This window comes from Ursus arctos, unplaced genomic scaffold (genome assembly GCF_023065955.2).
Source record: "Ursus arctos isolate Adak ecotype North America unplaced genomic scaffold, UrsArc2.0 scaffold_15, whole genome shotgun sequence".
Lineage (NCBI taxonomy): Eukaryota > Metazoa > Chordata > Mammalia > Carnivora > Ursidae > Ursus > Ursus arctos.
The window spans coordinates 32,705,508-32,731,252 of record NW_026622819.1 but is presented as its reverse complement, the minus strand read 5'-3'; the positions used below and the strand labels follow the sequence as shown (position 1 = coordinate 32,731,252).

At 40.1% G+C, this 25,745-nt stretch overlaps 1 protein-coding gene and 2 pseudogenes across 7 annotated transcripts in view; 1 reads left to right on the top strand and 2 right to left on the bottom strand.

Moving 5' to 3' along the window:
• Window positions 1-5,348: 5,348 nt before the first annotated feature.
• Window positions 5,349-25,745, bottom strand: part of GHR (growth hormone receptor) — a 250,364-nt gene continuing 229,967 nt past the window's right edge. For all 7 annotated transcript variants that reach the window (XM_044387059.3, XM_026506895.4, XM_026506893.4 and 4 more), the window contains exons 6-10: window positions 23,856-24,034; window positions 17,068-17,233; window positions 13,463-13,553; window positions 8,676-8,745; window positions 5,349-8,360 (exon numbers count right to left, since the gene is read on the bottom strand). In XM_044387059.3, coding sequence (XP_044242994.2) covers window positions 7,389-8,360; window positions 8,676-8,745; window positions 13,463-13,553; window positions 17,068-17,233; window positions 23,856-24,034 — 1,478 coding nt within the window. In that variant the 3' untranslated portion in view covers window positions 5,349-7,388. The remainder of the gene's footprint in view (window positions 8,361-8,675; window positions 8,746-13,462; window positions 13,554-17,067; window positions 17,234-23,855; window positions 24,035-25,745) is intronic.
• On the top strand, window positions 17,465-18,578 carry LOC113260945 (mitochondrial nicotinamide adenine dinucleotide transporter SLC25A51-like; annotated as a pseudogene).
• LOC125283375 (60S ribosomal protein L39-like) lies at window positions 20,010-20,355 on the bottom strand (annotated as a pseudogene).

The following is a 25,745-nucleotide window of genomic DNA, read 5'->3' as shown; positions in this document are numbered from 1 at the left end:
AAATCCCTGGTACACAGTAGGCACACAGTAACTGTTCTTAAAACCTCTTTATGGTGTTGGCTCCTAGGTGATTATCTATGGATATGCTTGTCCCTGGGGTAAGGGAGGCACGACGGAAGCACTGTGGTTTAGCGAGAAGGCTGGCTTTGAAGACAGAGGGACAAGTCTGCTTCTGCCTCTCACGGCACTGTGACCCTTTACACACTGAGGAAGCTCAATGTCTTCACCTTTCAACTGTGAAGGAAGATAACTGACCCTGTATTGCCTCACCAACAATTGGGTTGGAGGTATGGGTATGAGATAAACCAAACTTTGTGGAAATAGGTAGGGATTTTCTAAAGAAGTGAGATAATCACACTTGACAGGTTTGAAGGAGGTTGGGCTCTCAGAGAGAAGGGTGAGCCTCGGGAAGGAAGGTGGGGAAGGCAAAGGTTTGGGGATGTTTGTGAGAGGAACTCTATTGAGTAACATGAGAGTAACCTTGTTTACTTTCTTCATGTGTTCACATGCTCCATAAAATAAAATTTCTTTGGGAATGTTGTAATTCCCTCTAGTCAAGCACTACCTTAAAATTTTTATAGTACTAAATTTTATTTAGCTCAGTATATCCAAAATACTATCATTGCAACATGTAATCAATATACAAATTTATCAATGAGATATTTTATGTTCTTTATGTTGTTGCTTGTACTGTCTTAGAAATCCAGCGTGTGTTTTATACTTATAAGTCACATGTGGCTAGTGGCTACTATACCGAATGGCATACTTCTGGATTATCTGCCCAGAACATTTAACGAATGGGAAAAGCAAGGTCCAGAGAGAGACAACGGCTGTTGGCTCCCAGAACAGGGCCATCCCTGGCCTCCCAGGAGAGGTGTTGCCCACACACAGATCAGGCTTGAAGTGGCCTGCACAGCCTCTTATCTTAGCTACCAATTCCGGATCATCTTCTGAGGGATCGTCAGCTGGAAGCACTGAGTTGTTGCACAGGGAATGAATACTTGGGGTCTGCTTCTTCTCTTACGCCCCCACATTTGGTGACTGAAAGGGAACTGTGAATCACACTTTCCTGCACAGCCTCGTTTGGAGGTGCTTTGGTAAATAAAGGGAGCAGAGAGTATCAAGAAATTTGACCTACCCCAGTTCACTGTATCACTAGTGCAAGGAGGTCTGTGGTCCAGTGCCGTTCAGTGGCCAGCAACAAACTTGGAGCAAAGGGGAGAGGCACAAGATGAAATCACCATGGTCCAATGGAAGACTCAGAAGTAGCATTTGCCAATCTGTTTTCCCTAGATATTAAATCTAGATGGTTATCCCTGAGGGTACAGGAGGATGATGCTGTGTTATGTAAAGATTAACAATACCAAACGAGAATTATCTGCTTGGATTAGTAAGAGTTCAGTAGTTGGCTGACTTTTGTCTCATCATGTACATCCAATCTGGACACAATTATCATCTGGAAGGTGGTGAGCACTGAGTTTAGAGCATAGGCTCTGGAGCTAGAGAGAGAGAGAGAGTGGGGGGGGGCAGAGGAAGAAGGAAAGGGAGAGAATCCCAAAAGGATTGCCTGCGGAGTGTAGAGCCAGACATGGGGCTCCATTCCATGACCCTGAGATCATGACCTGAGCCAAAACCAAGAGTCGGATGCCTAACCAACTGAGCCACCCAGGCACCCTTCTAATATTTCTTAATTTTATGACTTTGATCAAATTCATTAGACTCTGTCTGCCTCAGTTTCCACATCAGTAAGCTTGGAATAATAGAATTTACCTTGTTGGATTGTTGTAAGGATTAAACTAAACTCATGTATGCAAAGTGCTTAGACCAGTGTCTGGCACGTGAAAAGTGCTTTAATAAATGTTAGCTAGAAATGGTGTCTACTCATTATAAAAAATGTCATCCATTAGATGGATTTATAAGGTTGTGTAGACTCAATGGTGTGCTGGAACTGGTTCACACGGTCTCATAAGAGCCTATTGTACAATTTCTTCCCAATTTTATGTTCGGTGATGAAACTGATAGCTTAAAATCAGCCACATCGGGAGAATTTACATGATAGAAACTGGCAAATGCCACCAATCTGACCTCCCTTCTCTCCCCCAGAGAAGTGGTTGTTGAACATTTATCAACATGCCACTGGTTGTTTATCAGAAAAAGAACCTTTCATCTTTAGCAGGTAGATATTTGGATCCATGGAGATTATAAAACTATTTTCCATTTTCTCCACACTGAAAAGGATCAGAAGCTTTCCCCCATCAAGAAATGTTATCTCCCCCCCTGTTTTTGGAATACGGGACTAATTGAAGGTCTGTGTTTTTGTCCTGGCTTCATCTCTTACCACTTAGTTAACTCTGGGAAAATCTCTCAGGTTTTCTGAGCCTTGGTCTTCTGTCCTGTAAAATGTTAAAAGTAAAGTCCTGAGTTGCCTACAACACAGATTTGTTCTGTTTAAATGAAATAATACATATGAAAGTGCTTTATGAAATCAAAATCCGATGCAAATCATTTTTATCATTTGGTACCATTTTTTAAAAAAGAAGGCTAACATTACAAATCCCTCTCCTTTGGATTTTTGATCACAGTACTACCAGGAAAGCCAAAGTGCATGCAATTTCCTGATGAATTATTTCATCCTTACAGAAAGTGGTAGTAAAATCTTTTAATGCCCACAGAACAATTCATGTGCAGATTCTTTTTAAAAAAAAAAAAAATCAATAGAAAATTGCTTTTCTGTATATCCTACAAAGACTGCTTCCTGGGACTACTGGGCACAAATCTATTATGTTTGAAGTGCTGTTGGGTAATTTTTTTTTTTTTTTTAACTCAGCAGACAGCAGTAAGGAGTGAATTATTTTTGTTCAGGCAATAACAGGGACATATTATTCTGTAGCTTTACAGCAAAATATGCTCCTCTTAATGGAGAGTGATATAAGCATTTCTCAGTGCTATAAACCTTTCAGACGAAACTAGGTGCACCGAGTAAGACTGAGAATTTGTTGACGTTGGTGAGTCCCATGTGTTCACCCTCGTCCTCTAGTCTTCCAGCGAAGAGGTGGGAAATCCAGTCTGTTTTAGCAAGGAGATAATCATTGCCACAGAGAAGACAACGAATGCTCTATGACCTCCGAGTTCTTAGAAAATGTCATTCCATATATGAAAAACAGTTATGCATCTGAGTTGCAAAGAATCTGTGGTTATTTCAAAGATGTAGCTGCTTTGCCTTTTATTTAAGAAGTTTTATGGAGAAAGTTTAATGGCATCACATAAAGATGCTTTGTTCAGATTCACATTCATCTGAAATTCATTATAACTTTATTTCATGTTAGGTCTACAAATTCTCAGAGCAGCTTTTCCCAAATGTTAATAGATACAATAATGGGTATCTTTCATCATTATATTTTTTGCTGTTAAATAAAGCTGGAAATGATGTGTTAAATTTAAGTCAGTGAGTGTGGGTGTGTGTGTGTGTGTGTGTGTGTGTGTGTGTGTTGTAAAAGCTTTAAAATGTCAATAGGCACACTGGCTCTCCCAGAGGGAAGTGCAGAATGAAATGTTTTCCAAACTTATGTGACCACAGAATTACTCACATAAGAACATTTCAGAGAATGGTTATGCCCCAGAATACATGTTGGTGAATCCATCTTACGTGGTTGTTAGGTGAGCTAACGACCAGAGTGTTAAAACCATTAAAAATGGTTTCGAGGGAGGAATGATCACTTAAGCTGAAGGGACTTGGGGGCTGCATGAAGGAGGCATTTCAGCTGGGCCATGAAAGTTGAGGAAAATTCTGACGGGCAGGTTTGGTTAACTGGGAACTTTTCAAGTTCCAGGAAGAGGTATAAGCAAAGACGTGGAGATGTTAATTGCCTATGTTAATACAGTTGGCATAATACTCTTATTAGATTTCCCAAAGAACAGAGCTGCAATGTTAACCAAAGGTCAAAGTCTTATTCAGAAGCTGAACCCTTTCTACACAGCCTTTACATACTACGCTAGCGAAGAAGACTGCGCAAATTATGTAGAATCTTGGGTTCTAAACTAAAGCAATTGGATTTGTTATGTGCAGTTTTCCCCCCATTTCTTACCCTACACAGAGAACATGAACATTTAGTATTTTGGTGTAAAACTATGTAAATATGTAAATACTATAAATTGTGAGTAGACTCCAGTGTCAGTATGTCTTAGTAGAACCACGGCGAAGTTCACATACAGAAACACACGCGTAGACATCTTCAACATGCCATTAATCTTCTGTCATAGAAAGGGATGTGGCCTTCGATCCAAGGGAAGTAAACAGGTCTTCCTCCCCCTTCCCTCCTGATAACTCGAAGCACCTCATGTGAACGAAAACCTGTAATACCACAAGGCTGACTTCTGAAAAGCCTATGTAAGAAATAAACGTTTGGCGCCGAGAGTGGTGAGCTTTCGCCGGTTTTGTAAATTGAAGGCAGTGTATGTTCCAGTATCTTAGCGACAGAAGGGAGATGATGTTCTAAACTGTATTTCCAAGTAAGGAAGTAGGAAACGTTGAGGCCTCACCCCTGGTTCTTTCAGGCAATAGTCGCTCAAAGGGCAGACGCAGCACGTAGAGAATTTTTATTTCCGTATTGAACGTAAAGCCTCTAGCGTAAACGAAGAGTTGGGGCAGTTTGCACTCCGCTTGCTGCAGCCATAAATAATTGTTCCGGGGGCTTCTCAGTTACGTCCCAGACTCTCGCCTCGCGGGACCCAGCGCCTGCACAGGAGACTGTGACTGACGAGGTGACCCGCCTGGAGCCTGTCCCGGAGGAGGAATCTGGCTTCGTGGCTTTACCGCTCCTTCAGGCCGTACACAACCCACCTGCCCAGCCTCCCCACACAGGCCTGACTTACCTGCTTCCGGTGATGACAAGTAGCTGGTCTGACAGACCGACTTGTGCTCACGTGGGCGTGGTACGGGAGGAGCTGCTTTCCCCCCTCCCAGGCAACACGCTCCAGCTAGAAAGTTCACTTAAACACCACGTCAAGCACCACCTTTTGCTCCACACGGCCCTCACTCCCCATGTCACGCAAGCGATGACGCATCCAAAACATGGCTCCGAGAGCCTCCGCCCATGGGGTGTTGCAGCCTGAGGAGAAGGCACCGTCCAGGCAAGCCAGAATAATATTTTCGAGCTGGGCTCCTGTTTCCTCAAAAAAAGAGAGGTAGGGAGCTGCCAGCACAGAGCAAAAATCTCCACATCCCCTGCCAATGTGTTTAAGCCAATTGTGCTAAGCTCCCCTTCCTGTGAGAAGAACTGAAGAGTGCGCAGTCTGGCTGAGGGTGCTTTTCATGTGGGGGTTTGACAATAGAAGCATGCCATGACGAATCCAAGAAAATAAATTTATTAAACTTTGAAGGAAAAAAATCCACAGACATAAGGAAAGTTAAATATAAACTGCAGGACACAACTAGTCATACTAGTGAATAATGGCTTGTGTGGCCAGCAAAGTACCAAAATGACATTCTGAGACTGATTGAGGTATTTAGCTATTTTTGGCTATAGAAATTGTTGTCAGCCTATTGTGAAATAGTAAGATAGTTTTCCCAAGCACACAGTTTTAAGTTGAATTAGGTTCTACACTGATGAAATTGTATATGAAACTAAATTATGTAGCTCTTAGAGAAAACCATAGCAGCAAGGTAGCAGAAAATCTATTAAACACCTATTACAAAGTAACACGTTGAACTTGGAACACCCAGTTCTAGCTTTTCACTGTCCTTCCTGCAAGAAAGAGGGAATTTAAAATTACCAACCATTAAGCCTGTTTCCTAAAAAGGTCTGAGCTAAATGGCAAATACTATTTAAGTTACAGCTAACTTTAAAGTTTCATTAAATGTAAAAAAAAAAAATACTTAAAGTGAGAAGCATTCTTCAGTGAGATGAGATTCTTCTCCTTTGACAAACCTTTTGGGGAGCGATCCCAACACTCCTAAGAATGATGCTGAGGTTACTAAGGGATTGAACAACAATATACAATACTTCAGGCCTCTTCCTTTCCTTCTGACTACCCGCTTTGAGGCCAAGCCACTCAGAGAGGAAATAAAAAAGAAGGAGACTTCTTCGTTTGCTACTTTAAATAAACCCGAGAAAGGGTTTGGTGAGGAAGAAAGTTTCCGCTCCGGGGTTAAGAAAATTTTGACTTCTCCGTGGGGATTTAAAATCTTGTTCCTTCTGTTTCTTGTTACCAGGAAGAGTGGGTATATGTCTGGCTATTGGCTGTGAAACAAAAACCTATTTCTTGAACTTTATTCCATGATCTGGTTTAACTTCGCTTCGACCTGCTTCAACTTACAAAATGCTTGTTGTACTTTAGTCCCTTCTTCGGTAACCATGTCGTAAGATCAAGTCGTGTCTGGAGAGATGCTACCACAGAGGTTGTGGGGCCCACCTCTCAGGACCTGCCTGCATTAAAAACTCACTTCGTGGGCAACAGGGGCACCCAGCAGCCTGCCCACAGGGCCCGGCTAGCCTTCCTCCTTCTCCTAGCGTGGAGCTGTCTGGCATAAACCAAAATTCGGTAAGAAAGAGTTTTTTGTCTGTCAGTTTTGGTTCACTATAAGTTGTGCGACCATCTTAAAGTCTTCTCAATGAACAAATATTTTTTTAGAAATTTCAATAAGATGAGCCTGTTCCAGTAATGGAGGTAAGAACAATCATTTGAGAACTGTGTAAGGACTTTGGGGAGGTATAAAAAGGGCCTGGTAAAAAACTAACTTGTTTATTTGTTTTTCTTTAGGTGTACTGACCAAAAGCAGTAAACTAGCTTTAGACTAGTTGCTACATTCTTTAGATGGGTCAGCATGAACTACAGTACACAGTGTGTAGTGTGATATAAAATAGCCGTGCTTGAAGTGTAAACTATTAAAAATATTTTTATAAATTTTATGTCAAAATAAATGTTTTACATATCCAAACTATTTTTTGCCTTCTTACCTGTAATTTTAGTTCCCAATGACTTAAAAAAAAAATTAGCCTGTGCTCTGATTTGCATTCCATTTTCCTGAACTGCAAAGCCACCTGATTTTTCGCTTTTTCAAAAAGCATGATTTACTATACATTAAAAACAGCCATTCAATGCTTAGTATCACAAAATTAACACCCACATTAACAAGACAATCACTGCCACTAAACAGTCTTTGAGACAATTCTTTAAAATATTTACAATTCACAATAGGAATATCTATCTGATTAGGCCTTCTTCTTCTTCTTCTTTTTAATATTATGTTTCAACATTTCAGGAAAAGGCATTTAGAATCCACTCCCCCATCCCCCCCAAAAGGTTTAAACATTGTTTTGGTTTAAGCACTCATGCCCCAGCCAACTCTTCACCATTAAATACGTAGCTTGTGGGAAATCGAAGAAAGGCTACGGCAGGATTTTGTTCAGTTGGTCTGTGCTCACGTAGCCGCACGATGAGAGAAACTCTTTGTCAGGCAAGGGCAAGGCCGTGGCATTGAGCACGAGGCCCCGTGGAGACTGTACGATGTGGATGGAGGTATAGTCCGGGACAGGCATCTCAGAGCTCGGAGCCCGCTCTGCTGTCCCAGGCTGGCCAGCGACAGTGGTAAGGCTTTCTGTGGTGATGTAAATGTCTTCCTGGTTAAAGCTTGGCTCTACACGTGATTCAGCCTCGACGTGAGGCGCCACAGTGATGCACTTTTTGGCATCTGCCTCGCAGAAGTAGGCGTTGTCCATGATGAAGTTTGCCTGGCAGAGCGAGACCACTTCCGGAGGCATGTCACACGGGGCTATCCCTGCCTTATTCTTTTGGCCTGGGGAAAGGACCACACTCCCTGCTGGAGTAATGTCGCTTACCTGGGCATAAAAGTCGATGTTTGCCAGTGAACTCGGATTGCTTAGCTGAGGATGGGCAGCTTGATGAGTTGACTCGGTTCCACTAATCAGAAGTGGTCTTGGCTTGTTTTCCTTTGCCAGGATAACGCCGGGCTGCTGAGTGGTAGGGGCAGTATCAGTAGAAGGTGAGTTACTTTGATTCTTCTGGTCAAGGCACAAGAGATCTACTTCCCCTTTTAACCTCTGTGGCTGAGCAACTTCTGATGTACCATCGCACACGTCACTGGCATTGAAATCAGTCTCCAGAATGTCAGGTTCATAACAGCTGGTACGTCCAGAGTCATCATCCTTTGCTCCAAGGATGTTGAGTGACTTCTCACGGTCGTTGCTGAGAAGTCTGTCTGTGTCTGATCCTTCAGTCTTTTCGTCTGGGTCATCAATATCCAGCTCAATGAATTCAACCCAAGAGTCATCGTTGTAGAATTCAGGTTTATAGTTGTCATGAATGGCTAAGATTGTGTTCACCTCTTCTAATTTTCCTTCCTAGGAAACAGAAAGAAAATGAAATCTACGAAAAGAAACTCACAATGATTAAAGGATTTGACAAATAACACCCAGAGACTAAAATTACGGTTACAATAAGAACAATAGTAACAAAACCATATAATAAAAAACACATGAGTGTAGAACTCTTAAATATACAAGACATTCTCATAATTTTAAGATATATTATTTTGAAACTTTTTTTTTTCCCAGAGGGGTTAAAAAATGGAATGGGATACACAGAGCTTGCAAAAGCTCTCAACACAGGTAGCATTTGATTAGTGTGATCTGTCACTTAGATAACTTATTAAGTACCTTTAGGAGATCTGGATCAATTCCTTTAATCTTTGGAACTGGAACCGGGGGAAGAATCAGCATCTTAATCCTTGAAAACAAATGAAATTTTGGTTTGACATATCTGCAGAGTTATATAATTCTCTTATTTCAAAAGACAGGAATAAACTATTGGTGGCACTACTACTTATTCCAAATATCCTGGTGCTCCACAATAATGCAGAATATGAGGAAGAAAAATAGTAAGTAGTAAATGATGAGGAAAAACTATAGAAGAAAAAAAAAAAAAGAACAGAAATCAACAAAAAAGCCCTCACATGAAGTCAATTTAAATAAAACATGGTTTCCTAGTTTTTTTTTCCCCTCATGTCTTTATCAAGAGCAAGCATTAGTATTTGGGAATGAGAAATTTGATTCCATCTGAAGCCAACTTCCATTTCATCTATAAGGATGGTAATTTTAATGTACATCTCATCAATAGTTTGCAGAGAAGAAGAAGAAAGAAAAGAAAAAGAAAGAAAAAAGAGCCAATTCATATGAAATCAAAATTATTTGCACCTTCAAAAAAGGATGGACTGAGATAAGTTTGCACCGCACAGCTCACATTAATTATAAAATTATCTAAGATGATCTCATAAACCAGGTGTCATTGCAGCGTTCATTACAGTTGGGAAAGACTAAATTTGAATTATCTCTAACTGATCCATATGGTTCTGCATATCCAATTCTATGATGCACTTAAATTTTCTGTTCTAAATATTCAAATTATTTTTTAAAGATTTTATTTATTTATTTGACAGAGAGAGAGAGAGCACAAGCAGGGGGAGCAGCAGGCAGAGGGAGAGGGAGAAGCAAACTCCCCACTGAGCAGGAAACCTTTAAATTATTTTTGACCATAATTCATTTCAATGTGTATCCTGCCTATCTTGCACTTTATCATATCCCTAGCACTTAGAACAATTCCTGGCATGCAGAAGGTGTTCAATAAAAATAAATTTGAATACCTCATTTATCTAGTTCGTTAACAGTGTAACTGGAATTTATGTCTTAAAATTAACATTGCAGCTCTGGAAAAAAGCTCAGAGATTAGCTATTCCAGTCAACTCATTTATTGTTTTAAAAAACCCTACAAGTCAGAGATGCCACTGTTGGGCAGGGATGATAAACTGCTTTTGGGATATCGAATTATTAGCTGATATTCCACTTAATGGGAATGGACAGTCTAATCTATTCAATAGGGGACCCATTCTCTCAATATTTCCATCTGCCTTTTTACCTAACCAAGGAATAAGCCGAATTCTGTTTTTTAAATTGCTGTAAGTAGCCTCCACTAGGTTTACTTAGTGGGGCAAGTGTTAAAACAAATTTTACTGGGGCGCCTGGGTGGCACAGCGGTTAAGCTTCTGCATTCGGCTCAGGGCGTAATCCCGGCGTTATGGGATCGAGCCCCTCATCAGGCTCCTCCGCTATGAGCCTGCTTCTTCCTCTCCCACTCCCCCTGCTTGTGTTCCCTCTCTCGCTGGCTGTCTCTCTCTCTCTGTCAAATAAATAAATAAAATCTTTAAAAACAAAACAAAACCAAATTTTACTGATGAATAGGAGATATATGAAAACTATAAATAAATTATTAATAATAACTGCTACCATTTTTTTGGAATGCCTCTGATAAACCAGACACCATAAGATATATTTTGCACTAACCTGTGGGCTGGCAAATAATGGCCTGAAGGCCAAATCTGGTCTGTTCTCTGTTTTTGTGAATAAAGTTTTATTGGAACACCGTCCTATTCATTAGTTTACACGTTGTTATAACTGCTTTCATGCTACGGTGGCAAAGCTGAGTAGTTGTGACCTAGACTGCATGGCCCCAAAAGCCTACAAATTTTACTCTCTGGCCCTTTATAACAGAAGTTTGTCAAACTTCTGTTATAAAGGGCCAGAGAGTAAAATTTATTGAACACCATACATTAAACATTTTATTTAATTCTTATAGCTACTAGGGAGGCAGGTAACACTACCTGTGGAAAGATTTAAAGATTTAAGGAATGTATTCAAATCATACACAAATTCCTGGCACAGCTGGGCTCAAATCCAAAGTACCTAACTCCAAAACCCAGGCCCTTTGCCTTCTGTCATCCTGCTGTGTTATCTGGCCCTGCGTCTCTCAATGAATATTTTAAATGTCAAAAACAGAAAAATGCAACATAATTGTAATGACAGGAAGCAAAGATTCCCGAATGTCTGATGTTGGACTCTGTTACGTGTGCCTCTCGCTTTCGCAGAGGATGATGCATTTAGGCACATGCTAGCTATCTGGGCATGATGGCGGGCTTCATGCTAGGGTCACGGGCCCCGAGGCCTTTAGGATCCAAGCGGGTCATGCAAGTGAATGAAGCAGGCCTGTTGCAACATCAGAGGGAGGGATGGGGAGAACACAGGCCCTTGCTGAATGGAAGAATGGAACGGTTGGTCCTCTGCTTCAGCACACGTTGCCATGCAGGAATGTCAACTGAGTTTCACTAGATCTTTCCGTTGATAAAGATTCCCTGGAAATCTGGATTTTTGTGTGGAAATTCCCTAGTGTGTAAACACTTTGTAGCAAATCCATATAACATAAAGTAACAACACATTAGGGTCTGCAGGCCGAGTCTGGCTTTCGGGTGGCTGGTTTGGCACCTCTGTTCTAGGCCAATCCAGTTCTTTCTTTTCTGGTTAGTAAGAGCTCAAAGGCTGGGGTGAGTTGTACGGTGGGAATGACTGAGAATAGCGTACGGATAACCTGGCATGAAACTCTGTGACTCTGCTGTCATTTTATTCAAATCCAAATTATACTATAAATCTCACTGTAGCTGATTCTTAGTGATCTGGAAAGGGAAAAGTGGCCTGGACTCAACACTTCAAACAACAGGAGGACCTGAAGCCTTTCGAGCCCTAACATTCTGGGGAAGGCCAACATAAGTACCGTGTTCTTCGGAGTATCATTTTAATGATTAGAACTTCATGTTCTTTCCACACCTGCTGACAAATGTTTTCTCCTATTTTCTCCTTTCATTGGAACATGGAAATTGAGACCAGGGTTTTTATGGGCAAATGAAAGAACAAAACTAATTCTTTTCTACAAAGAACTTAATTTAGTACAGGAAATTTGAGAGTACAATAAAGATTTTGAGCAATTTTACAATTTGGTAATTCTGACTAAGCGTCAAAATTAAGAGCTTCATTATCCTTAGGGAACACTCTTATACAAAGGTTAATATATTTTCGTTAAAATCCTCTTTGTTGAGTGAATTTTTTAAAAATATTGTCTAATATAATTATAAGCTAATATAATTAAACAACATAACAAATTTACATGGCCTTCACAATGACTCAAAATTGACAGCTAATGTTAAGAGTGAATTACTTTATATACATAGTGGGTATATGTAGACACATATAAATTAGCCCATCAACTGTATAGATCAATACATTCAAATTAATCAACAGAATAATTTGGCTCCTTTGTGGTTGGCATTACTTAACTATATAAATTACTTAAGATTCTATAAATGTACTTACTATTTTTTTCCCAAACAACTGAAAACTGTATTGTCTTGCTTTATAATACTTGTGCTTATAAAAGAAATGTTGCTAAAAAGCTAGATGCAAAATCATATTCTGCAGAATGAATTTTGCTTTCCCATTGGTTTACATTATAGAAGTGAAGATGCAACTCTAATTAAAAAAGCTTTTGCAATGTATTCACATAGATACTGTTTTCAATTTGCAGATGTCTTTTGGCTTCAGCTGGAGAAAATGTCTTCAATTTTAGGTAGGGTGACCCACCACCCTGGTTTGTCTGGAACTGAGGGGTTTTCCAGGACATGGGACTTTCGCTGCTCAAACCGGGAAAGTTCCAGGCAAACTGGGAGTGTTAGTCTCCCTTGTTCTAGGAGAAGGGGCAAAATGAACCCAGGGGACTTAAAAAATACTCTAAATGTAAGAAAATTTGCAATCGGTACAGGTAACTTTTCCTATATTTTGTATTACAATATCCTGTAGTCTGTGTGGAATTTCTTTCAGGAAGAAAAATAGAGTGACAGCTCATACAGCTCAAGGGAAATTTCAGGGTCATAGAATCCAACATGTCTTATTACCCATGAGAACATGGAGCCCAGAGAGGTGAAGGGACTCAAACAACATTAAACAGCAGTGCAAGAATAATAACTAGAACCTGAGTCTTGGGACACCAAGAGAATACAATCTCTTCAAACTCAGAATTTTAGCTGTGTTTACAAATGTGGGTCATTTGTAATAATTTAAATAAAATTTAATAGTTTCAATAAAACCCAGATTTACTTGAAAACGCCATCCTATGCAGTCTAAAATGGCTTTATTAGATTGACTTACTAGGTGGCTTTCGTTTGGCACTTAAATTTGCTTGTCTGTTAGGACTGTGTCAAACTTAGCTAACGGTTCAGTGCCGCCTCACTGTCCTAGAATGAACTGGCCAGTTTGTTGAGGACTTTGAAGAGATCAAGAGGCAGCTCTGAGATGACAGTTTTGTTAAGGAGGTGCCGATCACAAGGTGTGCGGCCACCAGCCTCAGCCTCCGAATGTCCTATACAATGTCCCAGATCGAACAGACACCCGGGAATTCTCTATGCTGAACACAACAAAGTGGTAAATGTATAACTAGAGATAATATTTTACTGCACTAATTAAAATTTTCACTCATGATTTGCAAAAGAAAATATCAAATAATGAATGGAAACACATTCGGAAATCTAAACACTGGCAAAAACATTTAAATACTTTTTCACACCTACCTTTGCTGTTTAGAAAATATGAATAAAAATAGTATCATCGTTAGCCCAAATATTCCAAAGATAATAATTAAGAACCATGGAAACTGGAAATCTGAAACACACAAGAATATTATCTCACTCATAGGAATAGTTGACATTTACATTTCACCTTCCTTTTTCACATAAAAAATATTCCTTAATTTGTATTCATCTAATAAAGTCAATGATTTCTCTTGATAAACACTAAAACGGAATGCAATGATGTAGGAGTATTTTCTGTTTCAAAAACACCTCTGTCCACTTCTTCAAATCTTTTCACATATGAAAAAAAAATCAAAATGAAGAAAAAGCAAACAGTTTAAGCACAATCCGTGTTTATATAAAAAGTTCACAACAACCGTTTTAAGCACCTTATGTGTTCAGGGTGTATCATTAGTGGCTTGAGATCTAGAAAAAAAATGCTGCTTGTTAGCATACTACTTTACCCAAATGATGTCCACTTGGTTCACCCTCCCTTTGTCCCTTCCCTTCCCTTCCCTTCCCTTCCCTTCCCTTCCCTTCCCTTCCCTTCCCTTTCCTCCCCTCCTCTCCTCCCCTCCGCTCTTCTTTCTTCCTTCCTTTCTCCCTTCTCTCTCCCAGGAGTCTGTCTGTCTGTCTGCCTACCTACCTATTATCTATCTATATCTATCTATCTATCTATCTATCTATCTATCTATCTATCTATCTATCATCTATCAATCATCTATCTATCATCTATCTATCTATCTATCTATCTATCTATCTATCTATCTATCATCTTTTGTATGGTAATATTTTTTTATCCTCCAGACTAAGGATCCATCAAAAAGATCGGGGCAGAGTTCCTATTTTTGAATCATGACTGAAACTTCTTAGATATGCAGACATATACTTGATGGCTTACAAAATATCCTTTGCCAGAAGAAGATCACTACTGGGGCTCCTATCTTCTATTTGGTAGCAGAATTGGGGGAATCTGTTCATAAAGCTTCAACCTCACTTCTTAAGACCAAGTGCCTACTGGCTGCCTGCAGTAGGTTCCCAGGGCTCTCCACTTTTTAATCAAAATATAGTTGACATACAACGTTCTCTTAGTTTCAAGTGTACAACATAGTGATTCGACAATTCTATACATTATGCGGTGCTCACCATGGTAACTGTAGGTACCACCTGCACCATACAGCGCTATTACAATATTATTGACCACATTCCTATGCTGTACTTTTCATCCCTATGACTTATTTATTTTATAACTGGAAGTCTGTACCTCTTAATCCCCTTCATCTATTTCACCCGTTCTCCCACATGTCTTCCCCTCCGGCAACCACCAGTTTGTTTTCTGTTTATGAGTCTGTTTCTATTTTGCTTTGTTGTTGTTGTTTGTTTGTTTTTTGAGATTCTACATATAATTGAAAACATAGGGTGTTTGTCTTTCTCCATCCTACTTATTTCACTTAGCATAATACCCTCTAGATTCATTTATGTTGCTGTGAATAGTGAGATTTCATTTTTGTTATAGCTAATATTCCATTGTATGTATATATACATATATATTATATATATACATGATACATACATATCACATTTTCTTTATCCATTCACCTACTGATAGACATTTAGGCTGCTTCTGTATCTTGGCTATTATAAATAATGATGCAATGAACATGGGGTTATATATATTTTTTCAAATTCGTGTTTTCATTGGGTAAATACCCAGTAGTGGAGTTACTGGATTGTACGATATTTCTATTTTTAACACTCCGCATTTTAATACTCTATTCTTAAGACTCCCTACTGTTTTCCCGAGTGGCTGCTCTAATTTACCTTCCCACCAACAGTGCAGGAGGGTTCCCTTTACTCCACCTCTTCATCAGGGTTATCTGCTTTACATGAAAAGACAGGTGGAATTTACTTTAATGTTGCTTTATTAAAGGTAGGATTTTATGTTGTAATATTCCTTTGTTATTTTTACTTTCTTATTCAGTTATTAAAATCCCCATGGGGGATATTTATGGATATTATAAAGAATTAGTGGAGGAGGGAACGCCATTTTGTATCTTATGATATCTGTAAGTTTATATCAATGACATATTCAGGGACAAACAAAGCTAGAACTTTATTTTTATTTATTATTTTTAAAAAAGATTTATTTATTTATTTGACACAGAGAGAGAGAGCACAAGTAGGGGGAGAGACACAGGGAGAGGGAGAAGCAGGCTCCCTGCTAGCCCGATGTTGGGCTCAATCCCAGGACCCTGGGATCATGACCTAAGCCAAAGGTAGACACTTAACTGACTGAACCAACCAGGCACCCTGAACTTCTTCTTCTTCTTTTTTTTTTAAACATGTAAGGAAGAACCAGTTAAAAGATCTATGCTTAATTGAATTAAATGGCATCACAATAAGCTTAAAGGGTGAGTGGCAAATGTACTTTGTATTTTTTATTTTATTATTATTTTTTAAAGATTTTATTTATTTATTTGAGAGACAGAGCACAAGTGGGGGGAGGGGTAGAGGGAGAGGGAGAAGCAGACTCCGCTGAGCAGGGAGACCGACTTGGGGCTCCATCCCAGGACCCTGAGATTACGACCTGAGCTGAAGGCAGATGCTTAACCATCTGAGCTACCCAGGCACCCTGCAAATGTACTTTTAAAATCAGAATTTCATTATATCAAATATTGTTTAAAAGAACAAGCCTGTTAACTAGAACTTAGAAAAAATGGTGCTACAGGCATTTTCATTTAAGTGCTCTCTAGTATCATGGGTTCTGCCTGTAGCATCAATGCAGAAATAGAAATTTAATTTCTCTGTAGCTTGGGACTGTTTTATCAGCAAGCCTCAGCTCCTCATACATAGCCCTGTACACCTTCTGTGCTTCATTGTAGAGGCACTGCAGCTAATACCCATGTGGGAGGGATAACTTTATATACTTACTCTTCATTGTTAAGCAGACTTCCATATTTCTGTATCAAAAGTTCTAATTCTTTTACTCTGAATTCTTCGAACTTGAATTGTCTTTGTATTTTTCTTACATAGGGCCTTCAAATGTTCCATGTCATTCTGGCACATAACTAGCATGCTACTTATAAAGCCTGTCTCCAGGTAAAAGCCATACCTAACCTTTCTAAAACCAATAAGCAGCTGCCATTGACTACCTATGCTGATACAATAAGGCTTTCTCTTAGATGTCACGTATCCATCCATCCATATGCATCTGGTATTTCTTCACTATGCATTTGAAAAGCATTTTTTTCTGACTATAAATGAGAAACAAACTCATTATAGAAATCTTTAGAAATATAGAAATGTATAAAGAAAAGAATCATCTGAAATTCTGATATCCAGAGTTAACCCCCATCAATATCTTAATGCCTCTTCCCCTCTGTAACTTACATCTACCTCCGGACAGCTCCTGAACTGAATCATCACAGACTAAGTTCTCCTTCCACTTTTGTAATGAATAATATTTGTTAAAAAGAGTGAACTTGAGGTCTCTCGCCCTGACATTTGATGCTAATGGATCATGATCTGAACAACACCTTGACAATGGAGGCAATGTATTACTCTATTGACAAAAGCCATGTTGGCTGCCATTTTAAATCTTTTACCTTCTTCACATGCAAATGGACTCATCTGAGGAAGTGCTACATACAGCACTTCACTGAACTCGCCATATTTTTCAGAATTTCGTTGTCTGGATCTCACACGCACTTCATATTCCTTATCCAGTCTCAATGAGTAAACTGGAACTGATGTTGACAATACAGGGTCCATCTTTCAAGACAAAATACAAAGCTGATTGGTTAGTGAGACAACTCGATGCAATGAACTCTATTAATGTGTTTCTACATTTGTATTCAAAATGAATTTCTGTTAAGTAGATAATATTTTAAAATGCATTTCGGGGGTGTTGGGTGTTGGTCACGGCCAGCGCCTGCACAGCCCCTACTCGCCGCCTCACCAGCCTGGGCGCTGCAATGGCATGATCTAGCGGAAAGATGGCTGCCGTTGGCTATTTTAGTTTTCTTTCTGTGGCAAGACTGTCATGAAACCTGGATATTTCAGGAAGTCCTGTACCAAAATTGACTACAGAAGAAAGAACCTCACAGACCAGTAACAATCGAAGAAATTGAGACAGTTATCAAAAAACTACCATCCCCCCGAAACACCAGGCACAGATGGTGTTACAGGTTGAAAATATCCTTCGTGAAGAGGAAAGCTCTTAAGCAACATGGTGGATTCAGAAGCTCCTGAAAAGAGGCCGCCCATCCTAACATCTTTAAAACAAGATCTATCACCTCCTATTGCAAATGTTGGTGAAACGAAGCATGATTTGTGTGGCTGCTGTGCAGCTTTCGACAATGCAGCGATCACATTTCCCACTCAGAAGGTGCTCTTTTCGGCAGCTGTATGGAATCAAAACCTGGGACACAGGGCTTCAGTTGAGGAGGGCTGGCTTTCAAAACTTGTACTGCGGAATCGTTCCCCCACTGATGCAGAATACACCTACACTGGCACTTAGATTTGGTCTGTACGAGGACTTGTCTCGTTTTCTCCGAAAGCGCATCAGCACCGCTGAGTCAGCAACCCCTAGTGCGACCTCAGTACTTGCAGAGACAACAGAAGCAATTCTCATTCCATTGTAAAGAGTTCAGACATTGCTTCAAGACCACAAGCATCATGATAAATTTACAAACACTTACCAGGCTTTCAAGGCACTCAGATGCTATGGAATGGGAGAGTATTATAGAGGTTTGGTACCTCTTCTTTTTTGTAATGGATTCAGCAATGTCTTTTCTTTGGCCTTCGAGGTCCCATTAAGGAGCATCTGCCGACCCCAATGACTCGCAGTGCTCATTTGACAATGATTTTATCTATAGAGGTCTGCCGGGTGCCATGTTGGGAATCTTGTTTTTCCCAGTTAATGTTGTAAAAACTCATCTGCAGTCTCAGATTGGTGGGGAATTTCAGTCATTTCCCAAGGTTTTCCAGAAAATCTGGCTAGAGCGGGACAGGAAGCTGATGAATCTTTTCAGTTGCTCACCTGAATTACCATCGGTCTCTGATCTCTTGGGGCATAATCAATGCAACTTAGGAGTTCTTGTTAAAGATTATATGAAAGAAACCATCAGTAAAGCGCCACTTATTAGCTGAATAGGCCTAAGAAGAATGCAGTTTGGCCATGTTCTTAATTGGCCAAATACAAGTTGGTGTCATAAGTTCGGGGCACAGTGAATTATGGGCAAAGACCTTTTCTTGAAGTACTAACAAATTCAGAATAAAAGGCTCTAATAGGAAAAAAATAAAATGCACTGGAGGAGTTTGCTTCTTAAAGGAAGATCAAGGCAAATAACTTTGTAAAGAAGCATTCTGTTTCATGAATCACAGTCCTCAAAGTTATTGTGGTATAAACCCAAAGATATAATAGACTTGTTTAAAGAAATGAAGCTATATCTTTGTACTAGGCTGTCAGATATTCTATATAATCAAAGCATAATAGAATTATTATGGAGAATGGTGGAACTATAAAGAAAATTACGGATATGCTGCCTACCCTTTGGGATATTATAGTCTTGTATGAAGGCATAAGAACAGAAAAAAAACCATATTTCCACACCAAAACAAATCATAGTCAAATATACACACACACGTACAGCTTGCTCTTTGGAAACTTCACCTATAAAAGTTAAGCGAAGTAAAAGTTAACTGACCCCTTTGGACTATCGAATGAGATTTAGCAGAGATGCGATACAAAGTGCGACAAAGCCAAGCTGGGATGCAGACCTGAATGGTCAATCGACTGAGCCCCATGCTCCCATGGACCCGGCTCAGGGTGCGAGCTTCGTACCTGTGCGTCAACTGAAATCCAGCTAGATCAATGGACTTTCAGGGTTGAAACTCTGATCAGTAACGTTTGGATTCACATCGTTGCTTTTCCTGGACGGTCAAACTTTTTGTTTCAGGACTCCTTTATACCCTTAAAAATTACTGAGAAGCCTAAAGATTTGGGTTTATTTGGGTTATGCTTATCAAATATTTACCATTTAGAAATTGAAACAAATTTTTAAATTTTAAAATTAAAGTAATATTAATTAAAAAAATTATTGTATTCTCCAAAACAACATATAATTTTGCGAGAAGAGTGACACAGTTTTACATTTTTACATTTCGGCAAGTCTCTCTAAAATGGCTGATATAATACAAGATGGCTGTATTTTTTTTTTTTTAAAGATTTTATTTATTTATTTGACAGAGACAGCCAGCTAGAGAAGGAACACAAGCAGGGGGAGTGGAAGAGGGAGAAGCAGGCTCCTAGTGGAGGAGCCTGATGTGGGGCTCGATCCCAGAGCGCTGGGATCACACCCTGAACTGAAGGCAGACGCTTAACGACTGCGCCACCCAGGCGCCCCCAAGATGGCTGTATTTTTACATCTGCTTCTGTATTTTTTTTTTTTCCTAACCAAAGTTCTCACATGTTTATTACTCAACCAGCTGACCATGGCAGAAGCATAGTAACAGAGAAAAATCATTTCCCGGATAAAACATGTCTATCGTTCAGGCAGTAGTGATGTTTACAGAGTAATAGGATAGGAACACCTCCCTTCATCCAGCATTAATATGTGTGCCGTCTCATGTGCGATCCCTTAGAGACACAGCTTGGTTCTCCTCCAACGCCTCCTCCTGGAGTTGTACCTGATTTTACCAATATTCATCCAAATCCACTAGGGAATGGCATGATTCTGCTTTTGTTTCTTGGCCAGGAATAGCTTGATCCTGAAAGTCTTGTGAGACGACATGGCGAGGAATAGTCAACCACACACACTGTGATGGTGGAGGAAAGGAGCCACATCTACTTCTGTATTAAATCTGTTGTGTTGTTTTGGTTGAAGGGCATTGAATAGAATCTGTTCTCACACAGATATATAGTGAAGAAAAGTTGGGATATTTTAATGGCCTTTTCAGATAACTGTGAATATTCTTCTTCTTTTTAAAAAGATTTTATTTTTAAGTAATCTCCATACTCAATGTGGGGCTTGAACTTACAACCCCGAGATCAAGAGTCACATCCTCAGCTGACTGAGCCAGCCGGGCGCCCATGGGGATAGTCTTCTTCAACATTGATACCAAAACTCAACAGGTGCTAGTTTTTTTAAGTTCCTAAGACATGTTAATTTTGAAAAAGTGCCCATTGGCACTTCTTGCCCTACAGTATTAAATAAGACTGCCTACAGAAAAATTCAGTACTGGGGATAGTTCAGAATTGTGACCTTCTATTGGATAAAAAAATAGGAAATATTTGCTTATAGACATGTCTATAGATAGACATCTCAGAAATCTATGAAATTTGCAAAGATCACTCTGCTCCATGGAAAGTGGTTCAGAGTGGGGGAAGGAGTGGGGACAGAGACATCATATAGGAGGCCGCTGAGCTGATCCAGAAAAGCCGCGACAACGACACCAGTTCATGATATGATTCAGAGCATGAATTCATAGGAATTGGTGATTATTTGGATATAAGGAGTAAGAGTAAGATACTAATAGATGTCAGGACAGTATTCTGGATTAAATTTGAACAACCGTATGGACATGTTGTCATTTACTGAGATGAGGGAGATGGGGGAAGTAGGAGGAGGTTTGAACACGTTGCTTTTTTGAGATGTCACTGAGGCATCCCAGTGGCTATGTCCAAGTGTGGAATGCGGTAATGAGGTCAGGGTGGAACCGCTGTGCTAAGTGCCCTCGTGTGTTGACATTCATCTGGTCCTTTCTATTTTTCAACTAGCTTCCACCAAATGGATTTTTTTTTTTTTAAATACAACTACCATGTGAAACAGAGAGAGTGAGCCTGACCAGTTTTACAGTATGATGAAACACTCTCAGCGAGAAAAAGGAATGTTACATTCAGCAATAGGAGCCTCATATGCATTATGAGGAGTGAAGGAGCCAGAGTCAAAGGTTACTTATTACATCATTCCATTCCAATGACTTCTGAAAAAGGCAAAGCTACAGAGATGAGCAGATCAGTGGCTGCCAAGGGTTCGGTTTGGGGGAGGATCTGACTACAAAGGGACAGCATGAGGAAGTTTTTTGAAAGTTATGATAAGTTGTTCTGTATTCTGATTGTGGTGGTAGTTACCAAGCTCTATGGATCTGTCAAGACTCACAGAATCATACAAGTAAAACGTGGACTTAAGTGTGTGCATATTTTTGAGCGTCTATGAAAAGAACTTTAAGCAAGGGAGTGTATTTTAGAATGATTACTCTGGCTCCAGAGTGAAGAATGGATCAGACGTGTCAAACACCAGAGACATAAGACCTGCTCGGGAGACGTTGTATTAATCCAGTCAGATAGGATTATGGATCAAACTAGGATGGTAAGCGTGGTAGTTACTTAAAGGTTAGTTGCAGCGTGGGATCTGAAGCTGTACCAATGTATCTTTCCTACCTTGCTACATTAAAGTCCACCTTTCCGCCTAGCATTTTGAATGGATCATTTCCCCACACATGGTTCTGGTTACATCATGTATTTGTCACTTGGAAACTATTGGCTCATTGAGTTATGCAAACTTTCTAAATGTTCACACGTTTTTATTATACAATGTAAAAAACCACTGTAGCTAATCGGTCTCATCAGGAAAGTCTTCAAAGACTGGGAAAGCTCTCCAGCTCACTGCTGCAGATCAGACGCAAGTTGTCCAAAATTCGAATTTTCCTTTGAAAGCTCAAGTTTCATTGGTAAAACTGCTGTCGACCGTTTTTCTTGGACTGATAAGCCCACTTACTTCCTTTTCAAGAAATGTTTGCCAAATCCTTGCCAACTTCACTACGAATAACCATCCATTAGTTTATCAGTTGTTCTTTCAAGTAAAAATGGTGTTCCGTGCAAAAAAGCAGCTGGTGCAGCCGGCAACCCAGCCACACGAGCGCCTTATCAAGACAACCGTCGGCAGCTCAGGACGCCGCACGAGCACGCTACGTGTCTTCAACATGTGTCACACGGGATATTAAAAAGCTGCATCATCAAAGGTTGAGATTTAATGAAATTAATAAAATGTGCAGCTTCCTCAAGACCATTCTTGTGTGAGGCTGGCCTTTCCCCCATTACCGTACGCGCATGGTCGGGGCGGCTGGCGAGTGTGGTGACGGTCAGTGCGGTTTGGAATGACCACCTTGATGGCGCTCAGCGGGCAGCAGTGTCCCCACCGTTGCTTTTGCACCATCGCTACAGATCTCAACCCGGTGAAAACAGGGAAATAACGTTTCAGTATTAGTATGAAAACACTCTTGACCTTGTGGACTCCGCAAAAGGGTCTCAGGGACCCTCAGGGGTTCCACCAGTGCACACTCTGAGAACTGCTCCCTGGAGCCCCTAGCACGGTGCCTTGTGCACAGTAGTTATTTCAATATCTGGTTGCTGAGTAAGCGTTTGACTGAAACTTGAGTTTAGAAAGTCTTACGTGACTCAGCGACCAACTGGGCTTTTTTGCACCAAGTTAATGGAACAGATATCTAAATTAAAGTGATGCTGAAAACAGCACCTCAAAGCCCAGTATTTAACTGTTCACAGCTGCTCCGAACTTAACTTTAATGACAAAATTGGCTTCTTTTTCAGCAGATCCCTGAACGGTCTGTTGTCTCAAAATTCTGGGAGTGAATCTGCCAGGCCAGGGGCACGACATGCTGATTGGCCAGAAACCACTTGGCTTGGCCAGGGCTACGATTCTGTGGTTAGACTGATTTAGAATCAGTTATATTGGGAACAGCAAGATAATCCTGCTTTTCTCCGTGTTGTGTGCCATGTGGAACTTATCTAAGTGTCTAGTTCCCACATATTTGTCAAGGAGGTAAGGAGTTCAGAGGTCAACCATCACCACGCCACTCGACTACATAAAAACCTCTTAGCTCGATTCTTCCCTGAGGTATGTAACAAAACATCCTTCTGAAACCTCTAGGGGACAAACTCCCTTCCTCTGTTTTCCTCCTGGAGTCACTTATGAACTGACTTTAATGGGGGGGTTCTTGTAAGTAGGAGCAACTAAAATCATGGGAGAATAGCCATAGCTCACTATTGACCTTGATCGTGACTCTTCCCATGTTTAGCCACATCCCCAAAATAGCTTAAGTAGCTAGAGTATACAACTTTGTTCAAAAGTTGAACAGGACACTGAGGATGACTGGGGAGATAGTTTTCTTTCCTTCCTCAGGCTTCCACAGAAGCTCCATGATGATATTTACTGACGATGTCTGTTTTCCTCAAATAAGAAAATATGGAGTCTATAGACGAGCGTGTGGAATTAGGTCAGAAGGAAGTCTAACTGTAAACGAGAGAAGTATTGCTGATAAAAAAGAAGAAAAGGCAACGCATTTTTAAGTGTGAAATGTAATGATATCTTACCATTTTCCACTGGGACTCGTTTACTTCTTTGTATTGCAGCTCATACTCCAGGACTATCCAACCCTTCTGGACATCTGCGTTGGGTGGTGGTTCCCATCTCACTTGGATATCCGCATGAATCCCCGTTAAACTGATGTTCAGTAAAGTCCAGTTGAGGCCGATGGGTGGGTCTGGTTGCACTGTGCATTTTGACAGAGTTAGTGCCCAGAGAGACAGACAGGTACAGCTTGATTTAATGGAGTGCTTTTTTCTGAAGAGACCAATTACTTTATGCATGTTTTAATTCATACCCTTAATTCTTCCAATATTCTTATTACACACTCATTGTATCATTGTATAAGAGAGTATCATTTTTTTTGACTTGAGTATGATCTTTTAACTTTGAAGAAAACCCCTACAAAAAATTCCTTTTCAAGTTTAAAATCTGATCTAAAATTTTTCTTGAGGATCTGCCATGTCTTACATTTCTTTTAGCCCTGATAGGATTAATGCTTTGGGATTTTGGCCACAGAATTCATCGTAACTCAAAACTGAGGAACAGAGTCACAAAGACCTAGAGTATTTAAACATGTGGCTGTTTTTGGAACCAGGGATAGAGAAATCTTTTTTATTCCAAATTGTTTATTACCTAGGGCAAGGATCTTGTTTTATTAATTTCTGTATTGCTACCAGAACAATCCTTCCAAAGACTCTGCTAATGCTCCTTAGCTTGTTGTCTTCCATGTGTGATGATTTTTTCAGACATAAGAAGGAAGGCATTGTACTCTTCTCGCAAATGGTGATGAGTCAGGGTTGTCTGTCTCTTATTTAACCGCACATGAACAATCTGAAATAGTGTTTTGCTTGGTTTCTATTGACATACTGTACATTCTCTGGTAAATCGCTGTACTCTGCTTATCAGGACTGCAAAGACTACAATTTCCCAAAGACCAATAAAGAGAAATATGGATTCCAAAGCAAGGAACTCTATCTAAATTTACATTCTAGATAGTTCCCGATAAATTATTCCTCTTTGGGTCTCAGTACTGAGGTTTTCAAAAGTCACTTGCAGATACAGAGTAAAATTTACTTTCTTTTCTACCGTTTGTAGCAGGTCACCTGGAGTGTTGCAAAGTCTGGATCCCTAGGGTTGGCCAGAGAATTGCCTACAAATGTAAGTGTGAGGAGCTATAACTGGCTGTTAAAACCCGGTGGCCAGAAGGGGAACCTTTTGCATTCAACCAGAGTGAAAACAGACCTTACTCTGAAGGAGCATGATATTGGCCCCTGTAGAGTGGACACAACTTTAAAAAATAGGGAATCCAAATATGACTAATAATGACCACATTTTGGAAATTAAATTGGAGAGATCTGCAAAATAGCTGAGCTGCATATGGCTACAATCATGGCAGTAATGCTTGGCCCTTCTGGATTTGTTGGGGACTGAGGAATTCTGATAACTGAAGCTTAACCCTTTAAGAGACCAAAATATAAAAATGTTTTTGATTGAAAAATTCCAACTCATTACTTATGTTTCATCTTAAAAGCTCCCCTATTTATTTATTTATTTATTTAATTTATATTTTAAAGATTTTATTTATTTTACAGAGAGAGACAGCCAGTGAGAGAGGGAACACAAGCAGGGTGAGTGGGAGAGGAAGAAGCAGGCTCCCAGCAGAGCAGGGAGGCTGATGTGGGGCTCGATCCCAGGACCTTGGGATCACACCCTGAGCCTAAGGCAGATGCTTAAGGACTGAGCCACCCAGGTGCCCCTCCCCTTTCTACTTTAAATAGAAGATGTGGAACATGGTCCCTTTGGAGAGGGCTTGTACCACTGTTACAAGCATAATAACCTCCCCCCTTCCCTCTGTACATCCTGCCACATGCTCTACTCCACAGCTCCTCTGAGTT